General features: G+C 34.4%; 2 protein-coding genes and 1 non-coding gene across 3 annotated transcripts; 2 read left to right on the top strand and 1 right to left on the bottom strand.

Annotated features, from left to right (window-relative positions):
• The first annotated feature begins 4,523 nt into the window (after positions 1–4,523).
• LOC18053002 lies at positions 4,524–8,146 on the top strand. Its single transcript, XM_024190173.1, has 7 exons — positions 4,524–4,701; positions 4,793–4,833; positions 5,703–5,760; positions 6,537–6,630; positions 7,431–7,515; positions 7,596–7,661; positions 7,871–8,146. Exons 1-7 carry the CDS (start codon positions 4,593–4,595, stop codon positions 7,982–7,984), a joined length of 567 nt encoding a protein of 188 aa, XP_024045941.1. The 5' UTR covers positions 4,524–4,592; the 3' UTR covers positions 7,985–8,146.
• Positions 8,147–8,404: 258 nt separating this feature from the next.
• Positions 8,405–9,650, bottom strand: LOC18053001 (probable methyltransferase At1g27930). The gene has a single exon (XM_006446991.2). The coding sequence runs from the start codon at positions 9,455–9,457 to the stop codon at positions 8,603–8,605; it is 855 nt and encodes a 284-aa protein (XP_006447054.2). The 5' UTR covers positions 9,458–9,650; the 3' UTR covers positions 8,405–8,602.
• On the top strand, positions 8,488–8,568 carry TRNAL-AAG. The gene has a single exon. It is a non-coding gene; the product is annotated as a tRNA-Leu (tRNA).
• Positions 9,651–16,120: the final 6,470 nt, after the last annotated feature.

Raw genomic sequence — 16,120 nt, 5'->3', positions numbered from 1 at the left:
TTGAAGCATAAAAAAATTCACGTGAAGAATAAAGGACACACATAATTTTAAAGTCATGTCTAAGAACTAGGAACCAGGAACTAGAAAAGCAAAAAATAAAAAGAAACATATCATGTAAGAAACAACGGAAGCTTCAGAAGCAAAGCGTAATAAAATTCTAATTAATCTAGAAGCTTCGGAACCTACTTTGAGAATGAGACAAAAATAGACTCCAAATGAAATTCTAATTAAGTAGAAAAAATCGACCAAAATAAAGAATTAGCAACGACTTAGGACACTAAAAAATTGTATTATAAATTGAGAGTTTTAGAGGTGGAGAGGACAAGCGAAAAAAAAAGTTCAAAAGGCGAGTAGCAAGAAAGAAAAACTTCGTTGTAATCATTGTTCAATAATGAAAATTGCTCTCGTGACTCCCATGGACGTAGGTCAAGTGCTAAACCACGTAAATCCTTGATGTTTTACTCTTTATATCATCCCCTTTATTCAATTTTCTGGTTGACAAAAAATAAGCGTCAATAGATTAACAAAAGGTCTACTTAAATAAGTTGTAATTGAAAGACTATACTCAACTGAGCCTTATCTAATGATTATTTAATCTCATAAGTTTCTTTTAAATTTTTTGTTGTTGTTTGGTTATTTTTTTAGTAGAGTTTTTAATGATTAAATAAGCTATTTTGTATGTACTAGCAAAAATTTAAATTTTGGCTTTTAAGAGTAGAGTTGATTTTTTTTAAATGTTGAAATGTAAAAAATATGCTTTATTTATTTGATAATTATATTTCAATCATTTCATATATAACTTTCAAACACTTGCCTCTTAAAGTAATTTTTTTTTTTTATATAAAAGCTCTGATTGTTAACTAATCAACTAAAATTTTTTTAGTGACAATTTAGTTAAAAAAACTCTACTTAAATAATCTTTATTTGAAAATTTATACTAAAGAGAACCTAAAATTTGAGACTATAAGATCTTATCAAATTATTAAAGAAACTAAAGTTAAATATTTGATAATAAATACTATTTTGTATATGCTTTGCCTTTTTTTTTGTACTAACATATTTGCCAATGTTCACTTAGAGTTTTTTTTTTGGTTCGAAATATGAATGGTCTGAACTTTTTTTGAAGTCTGAATGGTTCTGAATATGAATATATGAATTATATGTTTATTTTTTCCTTTTGAATATATGAATATAAGTAACATCTTATTTGTTTTTTATAAATAAAGTGATAATTTTGTAAATAAATCATGCAATTTATTTTTTTCAACCAAATCCATACCTTATTGGTTGATGCGGAAACTAATCGTAACGAATCTACAAGAATAAAGAATAAGCTCCCTCAAATCTCCAAAAGTCAGGAACTAGCACGTGCAGATCGTAACGAATAAGAATTGATTGCTAGGGATTGGAACCTTTACGAGCAAATCTCCTTCACGAACGGATCGTCACGAGTTTATGTCACTGATGATCGGAGGACAATCACGTATTCAGAAAATCCCCTCAGTTCATGAAGTAAGAACCTACTGCCTTTTTTCCCTTTTTTCTCACTCTCTTTTGATGTTGCTCTGATTCTTATGATTATTATTGTATGTGCTATCACTCACCCATGTAGTGTTTATATAGTACAATAAGTGTAGTTTAATTCAAATCAACTTCTTAGAGTTATTTGATAAGCTACATCTTAAGATAAAATACTAATTTTATCTTATAAGAATTCTAGACAAACTCTAAGTTTATCTTATCACTTACGTTTAGATTAATTCATCCCATCATAGGTGTTAAATCTAACACCTCCCACTCACACGTGATGGGATGATTAAGTAACTAGAGCAACAAGAGTAGGGTTTTTTGACATAAAACCACAACCACAGTATCATACGAGCAAATGCAACGTGTGACCCATGAACAACATAACTTGGAGCTTGTAGAGCAAAAAATCTCAATTGCACTTTTTGTAAGAGATTCAAATAACTTGTTCATTATATTTCCTAAATTTCATTATCCTTTACATCGGTACAAACATATTTAATCACTTAACAAAAATTATGTTTGACGTTGTGCACTCTGTGTATTCATAACTGTATCCATCCCTAGGCAGATTATACAACTGGTCGACTGGTGGATGCATAAGCCAGATGTAAGGAGAATAAATCTTCCCAATCTACTCATATCTTTTAGTTCTAGGCTGGCTGTTTTCTTAGACAAGTTTTATAGACCGAATAACATCATAGTCATAGAAAGAACATGCTAAAGTAGCTATCACCAATCTTTTCCTTTAAGATATAGTTGATGGTAACTAAGGAAACTGTTAAGGTCCTTTTTATACCTCGAAGGAACTTACACAATGAGAAATCATGGATTCATTCACTCATTTTCTTTTTGGTCACAAAAGCATGCATGGTATAAATCATGCGTTATATTGAATTCTCTTTGTGTAAGAGCATATGTCTGGCTATCCACTGTACAGATCTTAAATCAATTGTTTATTTGAGTGCCCAATTTGAGTCTCAATAAGCTTGCCTTCATAAGATACCAAATGAACTCATATCTGACTTAATCAGGTTCTTCATCTTGACCCAATCAATGCGACATTTTCAAGATATAAGCTTCATGAGAACGTATCAAGTACTTTCTCTTAATCTTGTGTCTCATCTCAACTTACTTTCATTAACAACTGAGGTGACCGCTTATGTAAGAAAGCCGGTCATAACCTGAGGACATATATTTTAATAATCATATATGTGTAATCATGCCAATTAGTATTTTATGAGAATAAATCAAAATAATTTTATCACATAAAGAATTTATTAAGTACAAGTTTCCTCATATTTTCTTTCTCATCGATCAGCACAGATTCTTCTTTATCTTTCTCACATTTATCTCCACTCTCTTCCTCTTTTGTAGCTACTTTATTCTTCATTTTTCATCTTCACATCTTATCTTCTTCTTCTGTCAAAACCAAATTTTCAAGTATTTTTTGAATCTTCACTCTAATTTCTTTTGTCTCATACATAGCTCTACTTAATTTTTGGGGTCATCCAACATTTTCTCATTCCCCATCTTTATTTTTTCAGTTCTTAAACAAAAAAGTATTTGAAATCACTGTCTGCAGATCTGTACCTGCTCCTGAAACAAGCATGAGGGAAGGGTCAAGAAAGCAGTCTTTCCTCGAGGAAGCGACACCGTATGAGCTTTTGAAGGAGCAAGGCTGCAAGTTCTTCTGGTGACTAATCTCCCATCGCTAGCCAAAACCCCAACCGGTGGCCAAAACAAGCAACCCGGGAGTGGAAATAAAAAGAAGAAATATTTTTAATTCAATTAGGTTTCATCCAAATATAGTAGAGACTGAAAGATTATATAAATATATATTAATTTTAGCATATTTTATTCTCTTAAACGGCTCCCAAGTGAGCAAGTTGGATCTTGATCTCCGGTCCTGTATAGTCTTTAGTTTCTTTTTTTCTTTTTCTTTTTTCCCAACTTAAAAGCATGTGGGTAAGAGTTGTGGGGTTCTTGAATCTGAGAGTATAGCCTGGCCATTTAAGTGTTTGCTGCACTTGTTCTTTAAATAACGGAAAATACATGAATTCAAAGCAAATGAAATTTTAATGTACAATTTTATTTCCTTGTTACGGAGAAGACATAACAAGAAAGTAATTGGAGACGAGAGCGTGTAATTATGGTAATATTATTTACCTTAAAATTTTATTGCTAACTTGTAAATCATATTTATTTAAAAATTTAATCGTAGTTATGGAGATTAATCAAATCAGTTTTATATTATTTTTCATTATTTCAACTTTTTAATTACAATTATGACTTAAATGTTTATTAAGAATTGTTTTTAAAAATAATATCACCGATCACATATTCAGTTATTTTTAAAAAAAATTCAATTGGCTACCAAACATATATTATTATTTTTATATTATAAATATAGAATATAAAAAATAATCCCAAATACATATTCAATTTCAAAATATAATAATTTTAAAATATCACTTTCATTCTCACTTTTATATTATAAAAATATCAATTATAAATTTTTTTTTACCTTTTAATTATAAGTATGACAATAATTAGTAAAAATTATTTTTAAAAATAATCATACCGAACATATATTTATTATTTTTTATTTTTTCATTGTGCTTTCCAAACACATATTAATATTTTTAATTTTAAAATATAAAATATAAAAAATAATAACATATGCATATTTAAATTTAAAATACAGTAATTATAAAATATTATTTTCATTCTTATTTTTATTTTTAAAAAAATTAAATTAAAAAATAATAACAAACAGGCCCTAAGATTTCGTACGGAAACAAGTCCTTATTCCCTCTTCTCTTTTATGCGATCGTATATAAGTCTTCTTTTTTTATTTATTAATTTTGACATTTAAAATATATCTTTCATTGAGAACCCGTCTTTATTTTTGGCCTCAAATAATAAAGTAATTTATAGGCTTCTATTTTCTCTTAAAAAAAAGCGAAAAAGAAAAAGAAAAAGAAAAAGAAAAAAGAGAGGTGAATATTGAATATTATTACGCTTCCAAAACAAAAAGCATTGCATTGATAGGAATCTCTGCAATGTCATCTTCATCAATGCCTACTCCCTACTTACAAACCTCTGGAATGCTTTCTAAAGAACAGTTACTTCATCTCTTCAACCGCTTTTCATTCCTCACATCTCAGCCTGGTACGTTTTCCCTTCCGTTTACCTTTTATTTATTTTTTTACTGCCATTTCTTTTCTTGATAGAATAATCTTTCCCTTTTTGTTTTTGTTAGATGTAAAGAAAAGGGTTGCTGATGCTGTGGAAGACGAAAAGGAAAATTCTTTCTCTTTCACTATTTCATTCTTTGTTCATTGTTTTATGCTTTTTATATTCATTCTATTTTGAAATGTGTTACATCGTGAAATGTCATTCTGTCTTCATGTTGGTATCTGGGTTCTGGTTAATTCATATGCGTTGCTTGACTGGTAGAAAATGCGACAATGTTTCATTTCTTTGTTGATGAGTGCTTATGTAATGGGTTTTCGAGGAATTGATTCAATTGATATGCAGCAGACTCTTTATTGTAGTCCATTTTCATGTAGCTTATTTTAATATATGCGGTACTCACCGCCATTTCATAGTTCCTTTCTCTAGCTTTGGACCTGAAGGAACAGGGAAAAGATTGAGTCTCTGAACTTGAAGACACAAGAAAATAGGACCTTTATCTCAATTTTGCATAATGCAAATATCAGCTGTCTTAGTGAGATTTCTATCAATAAGAAACAGAAGTGATATAATCTAAAAATTGTTCGTCTTCTGCTTTCTCCTTGATGTGTATTTATCCAAATGGAAGGCATAGTGTTATTCCACTTTGCTGATGTTGGAATGGTAGTTTTGTTTGGATATTAGAAGTGCTTGCTTTCATTGCATAAAAAATGAACAGTGTGTAAAGATCTCAATTTTAGCTGTCTTTGAATATATTAGACCTCATACCACATAGCCCCTTTAATTTGACTTATGGATGTAAAAGTAAGAACCATGTTTTTGGTGGCTTGTAAGATTTCTGTTGATGTAATCTGCTTGTTGATTTAAGTGTTTAAACTTAATAAAGTGGTGTTTCTGCATTAGGAGTCTGTAAATAGTCCATCTACTTGTTGCATTTTTTTTCATTTTTCCTGAAAATGAAGTTAGATTGTATGCAGGAAGCCATTGCTGTTACTACTGAAATCCAGGAAGAGCTATTTCAGGAAATGGGTGTTGGTAAGTTTGTCATAGGTGACACTGTAGATTTCTACTTGTGTTGAATTCTGTTTAAATTTGATTGTTGCTTCAGAAGTAATCAACTTTGTGCAGTGATTGACTGTATCATTTACTTTTCAATACTAGAAAAACATTTATCATTGTGTAAAGAGTATGCACTCTCAACCTTAGTCTTGGTGGCACTATTTTTTCAGGGTTGGTTTGATTGTAATATTAGTTGTGAAAATTTTTATCTACTAGCACAGCTTCGTTAGAGCCTTGTGAATCAAATGCAATATGTACTACTTCACCCTGCCTTAGTGAGTGACATAATTTATCATGCATCTATATACACTTTGTTACATATATTCCTGCTTCATCCTTTATTTTGATCATACTCGAACTGGAATTAGGATTGCAGAAGACATTTCATCACTGATTCGGCTTGCAGTATGGTTTGAAAATGTTGACAAGGTTATGCATTTATGGATAAGACTGTATGTGCCCTGCTTTTGTATTAGATATAATACTTGTCCCCAAAACTGCATAAGACAGCCATAAACCCCATACTATGATACTTCCAGGTAATAGAATGCCAGTTAAAAATCAAGAGGATTCTGGATCAAAGATGTAATATTGGACTGCGAGCGCCGGTTTTATTTTTTACAAATTATAATTTTTCAACTGGAAATCAAATAGATTGTAATAGTTTGAAAGATTCTACATGTAGATGACATTGTACTAAGATGCATACATGGTGTAACATTATTCAAAGTATGCCAGTTTTTCTGTTGTAGATCCAAGTTTTGGTCTCACTTGCCTGGGGAAGGTGAATTTGACTTATGAGAACGATCAGGATTTGATGATACAATTCTATAAATTTGTGGCAACGTAAGCTCTCTTTATCTCTCACTTTTATCTGTACTATTTTGACTTTTAGATACCATCATCAGTCTTCTTTGATCTGTTAAGGGGAAAAGTATCCTGTTTCCACTATGTGAACTTATTCTTTTAGTGCACAGAACTGAGACTTTTAACTCATTCCCTTCATGACATGAAGGACATCCTCCAGTGTGTCTGCTTTTGGTTGCATATTGTCTCTTAAGCTCTGTGATTTGTGTGAACTTTGGAATTGTCTTCTTTCAAATGCTGAAGCATCTGTTTTCTATTCCAACATTTTAAAATTTGGTATAAGAATTAGAAATAGACCACTTGTTGGTCCTATGAAAGACGACGGGCTTGTTGACAGTTTAAATGGTTTGCATACGCAAACGGAACATGAACATATCCTTGGCTGGTTTGGTGGACTTTGCTATAGCTCTTTGACATCATCAGTAAAAAATTTGTGTAGTTCGCTTGGCCTTCTATTTTGATGAAGACAAATTGTCTTGGTTACAGAATTCCTTTCATGCAAGCATTACTCATTTTTGAGATGAGCCGTTGCTTATTTTAGCATCTGTTTTACTTAGATTCATTTATCCATATTTTTAGCCTCTTTATCTCTTAGCTTCTGTTGATGGATGAACTTCTTTGCATATGATTACTGTCGGGTTCAAATTTTTTAAAGGAGCTATATCTGATTTTTCTCTTTAAATAAGGATCAATCTAATTTTTCTAACTTTTCTCTTTAACTAAGGATCTTTATCTAATTTTTCTCTTTCAATAATATTACTCACTCTATCTTGTGCTAGGGAAGAGATGGTCTGTGATGAAGCTGTGCATGGACCAGATGAATTTGCTGAAAGGATGGATAGTCAACAAAAACTACAAGAACAGGTACTTTGAGACCAAAATTTGGGAAAACGCAATTAGTTGTAATGTAGTATTGCTGAATCTAAAGATAACTTCTTTTGCAGCAACTGGAGATGCTAAATTACATGCGTAGATTTCACCTGGATGATCAGTCTGCAATTCTCGAGAAGGTCTTTATTTGTCTATGTTTGACTTACCCGGAACAGGATAGAAAGAAATTCAGACCAGCATTCAAATAGATGATTGATTTATCTTGAAAACAACTCAAGATCTCTATGTTGTGTTGGACTTTGAAATTCAAATGATTATGTGATCTATAGAAATGTTGTTGGAAATGACGACTTCTTCCCTTTCTGAGGGTACTCTTCTGTTTTTACAGTTGCACCACCAGATGGAAGATGCCAACTTTGAAAGTGCAGCATCAGTTTTGTCTTCAGAGCAAATTCAGGAGATCGTTCGAAGGAGGGTGTCACCTGTATTTAGGTCAAGGTAGTTGGGGACTGGTTCTCCCAGCAATCTAGTTTCATTTCTGGCCGATTTGTATTTTGTATGTTCCACATGTATAGTGGTGTTACATTAATGTAGTTAATGTGCTGCTCAAGCTACACTTCGGAATTGCACAATTATGTTTCAATTATATCTAACCAAGTAAATGAATGCATCTTCATCATTTTCATCTTGATTTTCCTACATCGATATAAGACCAATCTGATAGTGAATAGAGCAATGAACTGAGTCGAGTTGTATGCATAACAATTTGACAGGTTCCACCCCATGATCTCAATTCTTTCCATAGATACATGTGAAGAAGCTTGTCTCGATTTTGACGCTAACAATGTCCCTGCAATTTTGCATGCTATTACTTTCTATTTTACATTTCTTTCAATAATTGGAACAAAATTGTAAACGGGATTTGTGGGTATCATTGGATTCGATATCATTGAGAACCAAAAGAGAAGGAAAAAACTTTAATTAAGTCTAATAAAAGCGCTAAACGTGGAGATGGCCGAGTTGGTCTAAGGCGCCAGATTAAGGTTCTGGTCCGAAAGGGCGTGGGTTCAAATCCCACTCTCCACATTGTTTTTTTTTTTTTTCAATTATAATTTTTGCATTAGCAGAAAACCGAAATGCCTCTCTGCCCCTTCCCCGGGATCGCGTAAGCACCGGGCGGTATCCGAAAATGCCAAAGCTTCCCCACGACCTTAACGAAATATTTCCTGCACAGAAACTCCTCTGCATATGCTTTCTCCACTTTCCTGTCCACGTCATGCAAGAACACGTGCGTCACACCCCTGCTCTTCCTCGCACGTGCCATCACCGCTGCCGTAAAAATCGTCGCCATCCTACCCGGCGCCTCTGCGTAATACCCACGTGGCCCGTCTATAAATATGACATCCCACTCTCTGTTGTACACGTCATCAGGCAACTCGTTCAGCACTAGCTTGCACCTGGTGTTACCTTTAAGGTGCACGTGAGGGGGCAAGCAATATTTCTCGTACCTGTAAGAGCTCATGAGGTGGTCGGCCTCGTAGAGGTGCGTCCGGTACGTCACCGTGTGGACGCGCAGGGCGGGGGCACGTGCGAGGATCGTGTGGACCAGCTTCGAATCTTCTTCGAGGAAGATTGTGGTGCCGCGTGGATTCAGTGAGGCCCACATGAGGGAGTCGTGGCCCAAGCCGAAGACGAGGAGGTTGCACGGCGCGAGGCCGAGGAGCGCGTCGAAAGGGACGCGTATCTCCGGGAGGGTCAATTGGGGGATGTCTCGTGACGTGGCGTAGTGAATGATGGCGAGGAGTTGTGTTTGCATCGCCGCTGGGGTTGAATCAATCGCGTAAATGCGTGGAATCGAAGCCTTCATGGTTCGGCTCAAGCCGGTTATGAGGAATGCGGCTGTCACTGCGAAGGTTAGAAGCGCGCCGAGGATTAGCGGACGCTCTACAACAAATCGCCGATTAGGAGGCTTCATGTTTTTATTTTATATTTTTTGCGTTAAATTAATTCTACGTCTGTTTTTTAGTATGAAAATGGTGCCTCTTTGTGCCTTTTTTTTTTTTTGCTTTTTCTTTCTTTCTTGTGACGAAATTTGGAAATAAAAGATTGGGAGGATGGATAGAAATGCGAAGGGTTTCTTTTGGCTGTGAATTGAAGGGAAGTTTATTTTTGGGCTATTTTTGTGTGTGTGTGTGAGAAGAGTTTGAGGTTGAAAAATAGAGAGAGAATTAGTAGTTAAAGGAAAGAAAATAGAAAGTTGACAAAAAGTAATGTGGTGAACTGAAATTGATTTTGTAATTTGCTTTTGGTTGACATCACACGCGAGTACATGTATATCATATGAAGGGTAAATTTCGTTTGACCCCTTTTAAATGGACATCCATCACATTGTTTACAGATTTTTTGAGTCATTACAGGACCTCATGTCATCTACCTCGGTTAGAATATTCCAATAAGTGCTTTGAAAGAAAAACTTTCAAAGAAATTTTGATGGAACCATTTTGATTCTTGTTTTTCATCCCCAACAATGATTGATCCTTCTTGCTTATTAGGTAATTATCTGGAAAAGAGAAAGTGATATATAAAGACAAAATCCATCATTAGAAAGATCGATTAATTATTTTTTTTGGAAAGAATCAATTTAATTTACTCTACAAAATCCAATATTTCAGCCATCTATGATTGAATTAAATCATATACGTGCTTTTATCAACAACAAAAATCATATACATGTTACAATGAGAACTAAATATAGAAAATAATTATGTCAATAGTTATTGACTTCTTCAATGTAGATAGTCTTGTCCTCTATTTCTAATAACTAAAAAAAATTTCACAATAAAATTAATATTCACAACAACAATCATCTAACATTTCAAAGTTTTTAAATATAAAAGCAGCAACACATGCTAAATGGAATCAAACATGGTACATATTTGGGGTATATAACGACGCGACCAGCTGCACTCGAACAATGATTTCCTTCTCGTGGGAGGAGCTATATAGCGTCCATGAGTAGGAGTCTTCTATTCGACGCTAAGGAGACCTTCTGTTTGGGCCACGGCCGGAGATCCAATTAATGGTAATTATCAAAACGTGTGTTGCTTTCCGAGAATTTAGGCACGAGGCTCGCTCAGCCACAATTACAACGTTTGAGCATCCACAACCGGGGACTAGGCAAAGTGATGAACGTGAGTCATGGAGACCGAATTCCTAGGAAAGTTGCAAGTTTTAAAGCCTTGCTCGTTAAAAAAGAGCAGCGTGAAGTTATCCCCTACCAACTACAAATTGAAGTGTTGAGGAGGAATTTTGGTTGCGAACGAGTAGACCTAAAATCTTGTATCAACATTTTGGCGTTGTTTGTGGGGAATTGAACGAAAAGCTACCATCAACAGGGCAAAACGGAGAAAAAAAAGGATAATTATGAATATGAGAGGAAATAACGCCCATGGTGGCAAGCCTGGGCTTAGTGATTTCATCACTTTAATAGAGATAGCAAATGAAGCAAAGGAAAGAGCAATCCACGAGAGAATCGAGCGAATGGAAAAGCAAATGGAGACCCTAACAACCATCCTGCACAAGCTAAGGAATGAGCAAAGAGGGATCCCTGGCAGAAATATGTGGGGATCTACCAGTGGTGTTGGTGATAAATTCTCAAGGGAGTTTAACCATGTGACATGGAACCAATTCGCCAGACAGCAAAATGCTGGCAATGGTGATAGAATGGCCCATGTTGAGGAAAAAGAGCTCAGATAACACTTACATGACATCAACAAGAGCGAGATCTGGTTGTTGCTCGTGATCCTGATCGAGCCAAGGAGCTGGAGGGAAAAGTACGTAGATTGGCGCAAGTGATAGACGAGATGCAAGGCTGAAATAGAGCACTTGGTTAGAGAATAAAGCTGGACAACGAGTCTCCTCTCTCAGCAGAGATCATAAGCGTTGTAATTTCGAGGGACTTCTGTTTTTCCGACCTCAAGTATGCCGAGAGAACCGACTCTTTAGTACACATCGAGCGCTTTAACGACATGACCGAAATATAAGGTCTATCACAAGCCTAGAGATGCAGGATGTTCCCTTTAACTTTAGAGGGATGAGCATGCGAATGGTACCGGAAGCTGCCAAGAGGGAGCATTAAGACTTTTGAGCAGATGTGACAGGAGTTTGCAGAACAATTATGAGGAGCAATGGCCCCAGAAGATGACATGATGGAGTTGATGAGCATGAAACAGTTTGAGAGCGAGTCCCTCAGGGTGTTCGTTAAGTGGTACCACTATGCTGTTCTTAACCTCGGAGCCTTCACCCATCCTCAGGCTTTGAGGGGGCTAAAAGAATGAGTAAAGATAGGTCGCCTATGGTATAACTTGAGAAGTCCCAATGTGCAGACTTACTCTGTAGCATATGAGTAGGCGAAAAGGAACATAGAGATTGAGGAAGAAAAAATGGCGCATATTAAGAGCGAGCAACTGGAAGAGTTGAGAAGGAAGAAAAAGAAAACTCCAAAAGGGAGTCGGCCTATCAAACGAAAGGATCATCCCACTCAAGGAATATGTGCAAATAGGTCGGTGCTCCCTTTTCAGCCTCATTAGAAATCACCTTAATTACAATGTGGCAGACACTAGTTTCCTCATTCTCCAACCAAAAATTAGTAGAGAGGGCCCGATTAAACCTACAACCATTCTTATTATCATGCTTCAATAGCATACCATCCACGAAACGCGAGAGTTAGCATACTAGAAAAACATTTTTCTCTTTTTTCATAGGACGATGCCTCTAGGGAAAGGTCAATGCAGATGATCGACTAGACCCTGGGTTATGGGCAGTACACTCTTTTGAAAGTCCCCCTAGATGAATTATATCATGTGATAAAGCATCATGGACTGTTATTGTTAACATATATGTTTCCATGATATTGATTTTGATAATAACAAACAAGATTAAGAATGATTAATCTTTTAAGCCCAAATTATTTAATATTCTTTTTAAATAAATTATTATTTTTACATTACAAATGTTTCATATTTCATGGAAAAATGATTTTATGAAATTGGTTGTTTTTCAAAGTTTATGGTTTCATTGAAAGAATTTTGAAAACTTTGAAATAAACAAGTATTGCTTGAAATTTTGGTAAAGGACTTATTTGAAAAGTTTCATAGTATTTTTAGATATATCATAATTTCAGAAAGTTTTGGGATTAACAAAGAATTATTTAGAAATTCTGAAATTGGACTTATTTGTAACGTTTCATAACGTTTTGGGCTATACTATAGTTTTATAAAGTTTTGGGGTCAAACTATAAATTTTGGAAAATATTTTACTGTAGCAAGCGGCTTACCGGATGCTGATAAACGGCAAGCCGGATACGCGGCAGTAAGCACCAGAACGAAAGCGGCTTACTGGATATGGTTAAACGGCAAGCCGGTTACGACCAAAAATGTGCATAACGGCTAGTAACGGCTAGTTTTTGAGTTCAAACTATATAAATTCAAAACCAATTCATTTTTGGTAACTCAAGCAAGCATAAACAAGTGCACACAACATATATTGAGCTTCCATTTCGTAAATCATCATTTGTTAAATCATCATTGAGCTATAATTTGTATATCCACTCTTAAAGAGAGATTCATTGTTGTATTTATCATTTCTCATCAAATTGTGAGAGTACAAGTGTGAGAGACACTTGGGGTGAAGAGATTGGAGAGATAATCTCTTGTTGTAAAGGTTCATTGACACCTTGAAGTCAATTGTAATCGTTTGAAGCCTTGGAAAGGCTTGGATAGTGAAATCCTCAAGCCCGGTGTGCTTGGAGGCGTGGACGTAGGCGGGGATTGCCGAACCACGTAAAAATCCTTGAGTTAGCTTTCTCTTCCCTTACTTATTTATTATTGTGCTTTTATTGAATTTATTAAGGCATTAGATTGAATTGTTGTGTGGTTTGCCTAGAATAATTTTAAAATCCCAATTCACCCCCCTCTTGGGTTGCCTAGCTAGTATTTCATTTGGTATCAGAGCAAGGTGCTCTTGTGTAGACTTAACCGTCTAGAGTTAAAGATTAATATCAACCCAAATTAGTTCAACTTTTATGGAAGTCCAATTCACCACTAGACCTTCATTCTTTGATGGTAATGACTATCCTTATTGGAAAACTAGGATGAGAGTGTTTTTACAAGCCTTAGATTATGAACTATGGGAAATAGTTTGTGATGGTTCATTCATTCCTGGGAAGAATGTTTTAAGTGAATTGGATAAGAAAAACATGACTTTAAATTCCAAGGCTATGAATGCTTTATTTTGTGCCTTAGATAAAAATGAATTTTATAGAGTTTCAAATTGTTCTAATGCTTATGAAATTTGGAGAAAACTTGAAATTGTGTATGAGGAGACTACAAACAAGGAGGAATTTCATGAAGTGTCGAATTTGGCACTTATGGCAATTGGAGATGAATCGAATGATGAACTTGATGAGGTAAGTGATCCAACCTATGATGAATTGTATGATGCTTTTAAAGAATTGCATGATAATTGGATAAAAATTGATAAAAAGAATGCATGTTTTAAAAAGAAAATGGTAGAGCTCACAAATGAAAATGAATCTCTATGTGCAAAGATTACATGCCTAGAATTAGAGAATAAAACATTGCATGATAGAGTTGCATTATCAAATGAGAAATCTAGCACTTCACACAAGCATCTAGAATCACATGTAAATGACTTGAAAAATGAAAATGATGCTTTACAAAAATGCAATGGTTCATTAAATGAAAAGATTAAAGGACTAGAGTTAGATAATAAAATTTTGCATGATAGAATTGCATCATTTAAATGCAAACAAAGTACTTCATATGAGCATGAAAAATCACATGTTGGTGAATTGATGAAAGAAAATGAAGTGCTTAAGAAAAAGAGTAATGAGCTCAATGAAATTGTGTTAAAATTCACAAATGGTCAAAAGAACTTAGAAAAATTACTAAGCACTCAAAAATGTGTGTTTGATAAAGGAGGACTTGGGTATAAGCCTTACTTGAAACAAAAATATTATAAGAATTATTTTGTTAAGGCTACCTCCACAAGTGATCATAAGATTATTTGTCATTATTGTAATGGAAATGGTCATATGAGTTTTAGATGTCCAGTTAAGAGAAATGCGTATTATGGAGCAAAATGTATTTGGGTTCCAAAAGAAATTAAATTTAACGTTCAAGGACCCAAGAGTATTTGGGTACCAAAGCACACAACTTGAATTTGTTTTGTAGGTACCACAATCAAGGAATGGTGGAGAAGTTCCTTGATGGAAGCTTGTGAGGATAATCATTTGAGCATGATCTAAGAGAAAAAGATGAGGCAAGATGATTTAATTATTTTGGTAACAATTTTTGCCATATTAATTTTGTTGAATGAATCATAATAAATAAAATTGCGAAAGTATGCTTGTATGTTTTAGGGTCAAACTATAAATTTTGGAAAATATTTTACTGTAGCAAGCGGCTTACCGGATGCTGATAAACGACAAGCCGGATACGCGGCAGTAAGCACCAGAACGAAAGTGGCTTACCGAATATGGTTAAACGGCAAGCCGGTTACGACCAAAAATGTGCATAACGGCTAGTAACGGCTAGTTTTTGAGTTCAAACTATATAAACTGAAAACCAATTCATTTTTGGTAACTCAAGCAAGCATAAACAAGTGCACACAACATATATTGAGCTTCCATTTCGTAAATCATTATTTGTTAAATCATCATTGAGTTATAATTTGTATATCCACTCTTAAAGAGAGATTCATTGTTGTATTTATCATTTCTCATCAAATTGTGAGAGTACAAGTGTGAGAGACACTTGGGGTGAAGAGATTGGAGAGATAATCTCTTGTTGTAAAGGTTCATTGACACCTTGAAGTCAATTGTAATCGTTTGAAGCCTTGGAAAGGCTTGGATAGTGAAATCCTCAAGCCCGGTGTGCTTGGAGGCGTGGACGTAGGCGAGGATTGCCGAACCACGTAAAAATCCTTGAGTTAGCTTTCTCTTCCCTTACTTATTTATTATTGTGCTTTTATTGAATTTATTAAGGCATTAGATTGAATTGTTGTGTGGTTTGCCTAGAATAATTTTAAAATCCCAATTCACCCCCCCTCTTGGGTTGCCTAACTAGTAAAAAGAATATTAAATAATTTGGGCTTAAAAGATTAATCATTCTTAATCTTGTTTGTTATCATCAAAATCAATATCATGGAAACGTATATGTTAACAATCTCCCCCTTTTTGATGATGACAAACATTTCATGTGTTTAAACAATCATTTTTCATAAAATCATTTTTTCATTAAATATAAAACATTTATAATATGAAAATAATGATTTATTTAAAATATATAAAAAATAATTTGAGCTTAAAAGATTAATCATTCTTAATCTTATTTGTTATCAACAAAATCATCATTATGAAAATATATATGTTAACAGTTATATCCCCTTGCACCAATAGCGAAAGCACCCAACAGGCGATATAGGAGTCTATTTTGTGAGTTTCATAACACCTACGGTCACACTACAGCCTAGTGTCGGGACCTCAAAAACCAAGTTGAAGATTTAGGGACCTCAAAAACCAAGTTAAAGATTTAGTGAGAAATCGGTATTTGGATGA

This window comes from Citrus clementina, unplaced genomic scaffold (genome assembly GCF_000493195.1).
Source record: "Citrus clementina cultivar Clemenules unplaced genomic scaffold, Citrus_clementina_v1.0 scaffold_2, whole genome shotgun sequence".
NCBI classification, from domain to species: Eukaryota; Viridiplantae; Streptophyta; class Magnoliopsida; order Sapindales; family Rutaceae; genus Citrus; species Citrus x clementina.
This window is presented reverse-complemented; position numbering and strand designations above follow the sequence as displayed.

What these genes read in the sequence shown, in the direction of transcription:
- LOC18053001 (XM_006446991.2), bottom strand. Translation starts at nt 9,457, where the DNA reads ATGAAGCCTCCTAATCGGCGATTTGTTGTAGAGCGTCCGCTAATCCTC.
- LOC18053002 (XM_024190173.1), top strand. Translation starts at nt 4,593, where the DNA reads ATGTCATCTTCATCAATGCCTACTCCCTACTTACAAACCTCTGGAATG. An exon ending in ATGCTGTGGAAGACGAAAAG is followed by an intron (nt 4,834 to 5,702) that starts GAAAATTCTTTC and finishes GATTGTATGCAG; the next exon opens with GAAGCCATTGCTGTTACTAC. An exon ending in TTCTATAAATTTGTGGCAAC is followed by an intron (nt 6,631 to 7,430) that starts GTAAGCTCTCTT and finishes ATCTTGTGCTAG; the next exon opens with GGAAGAGATGGTCTGTGATG.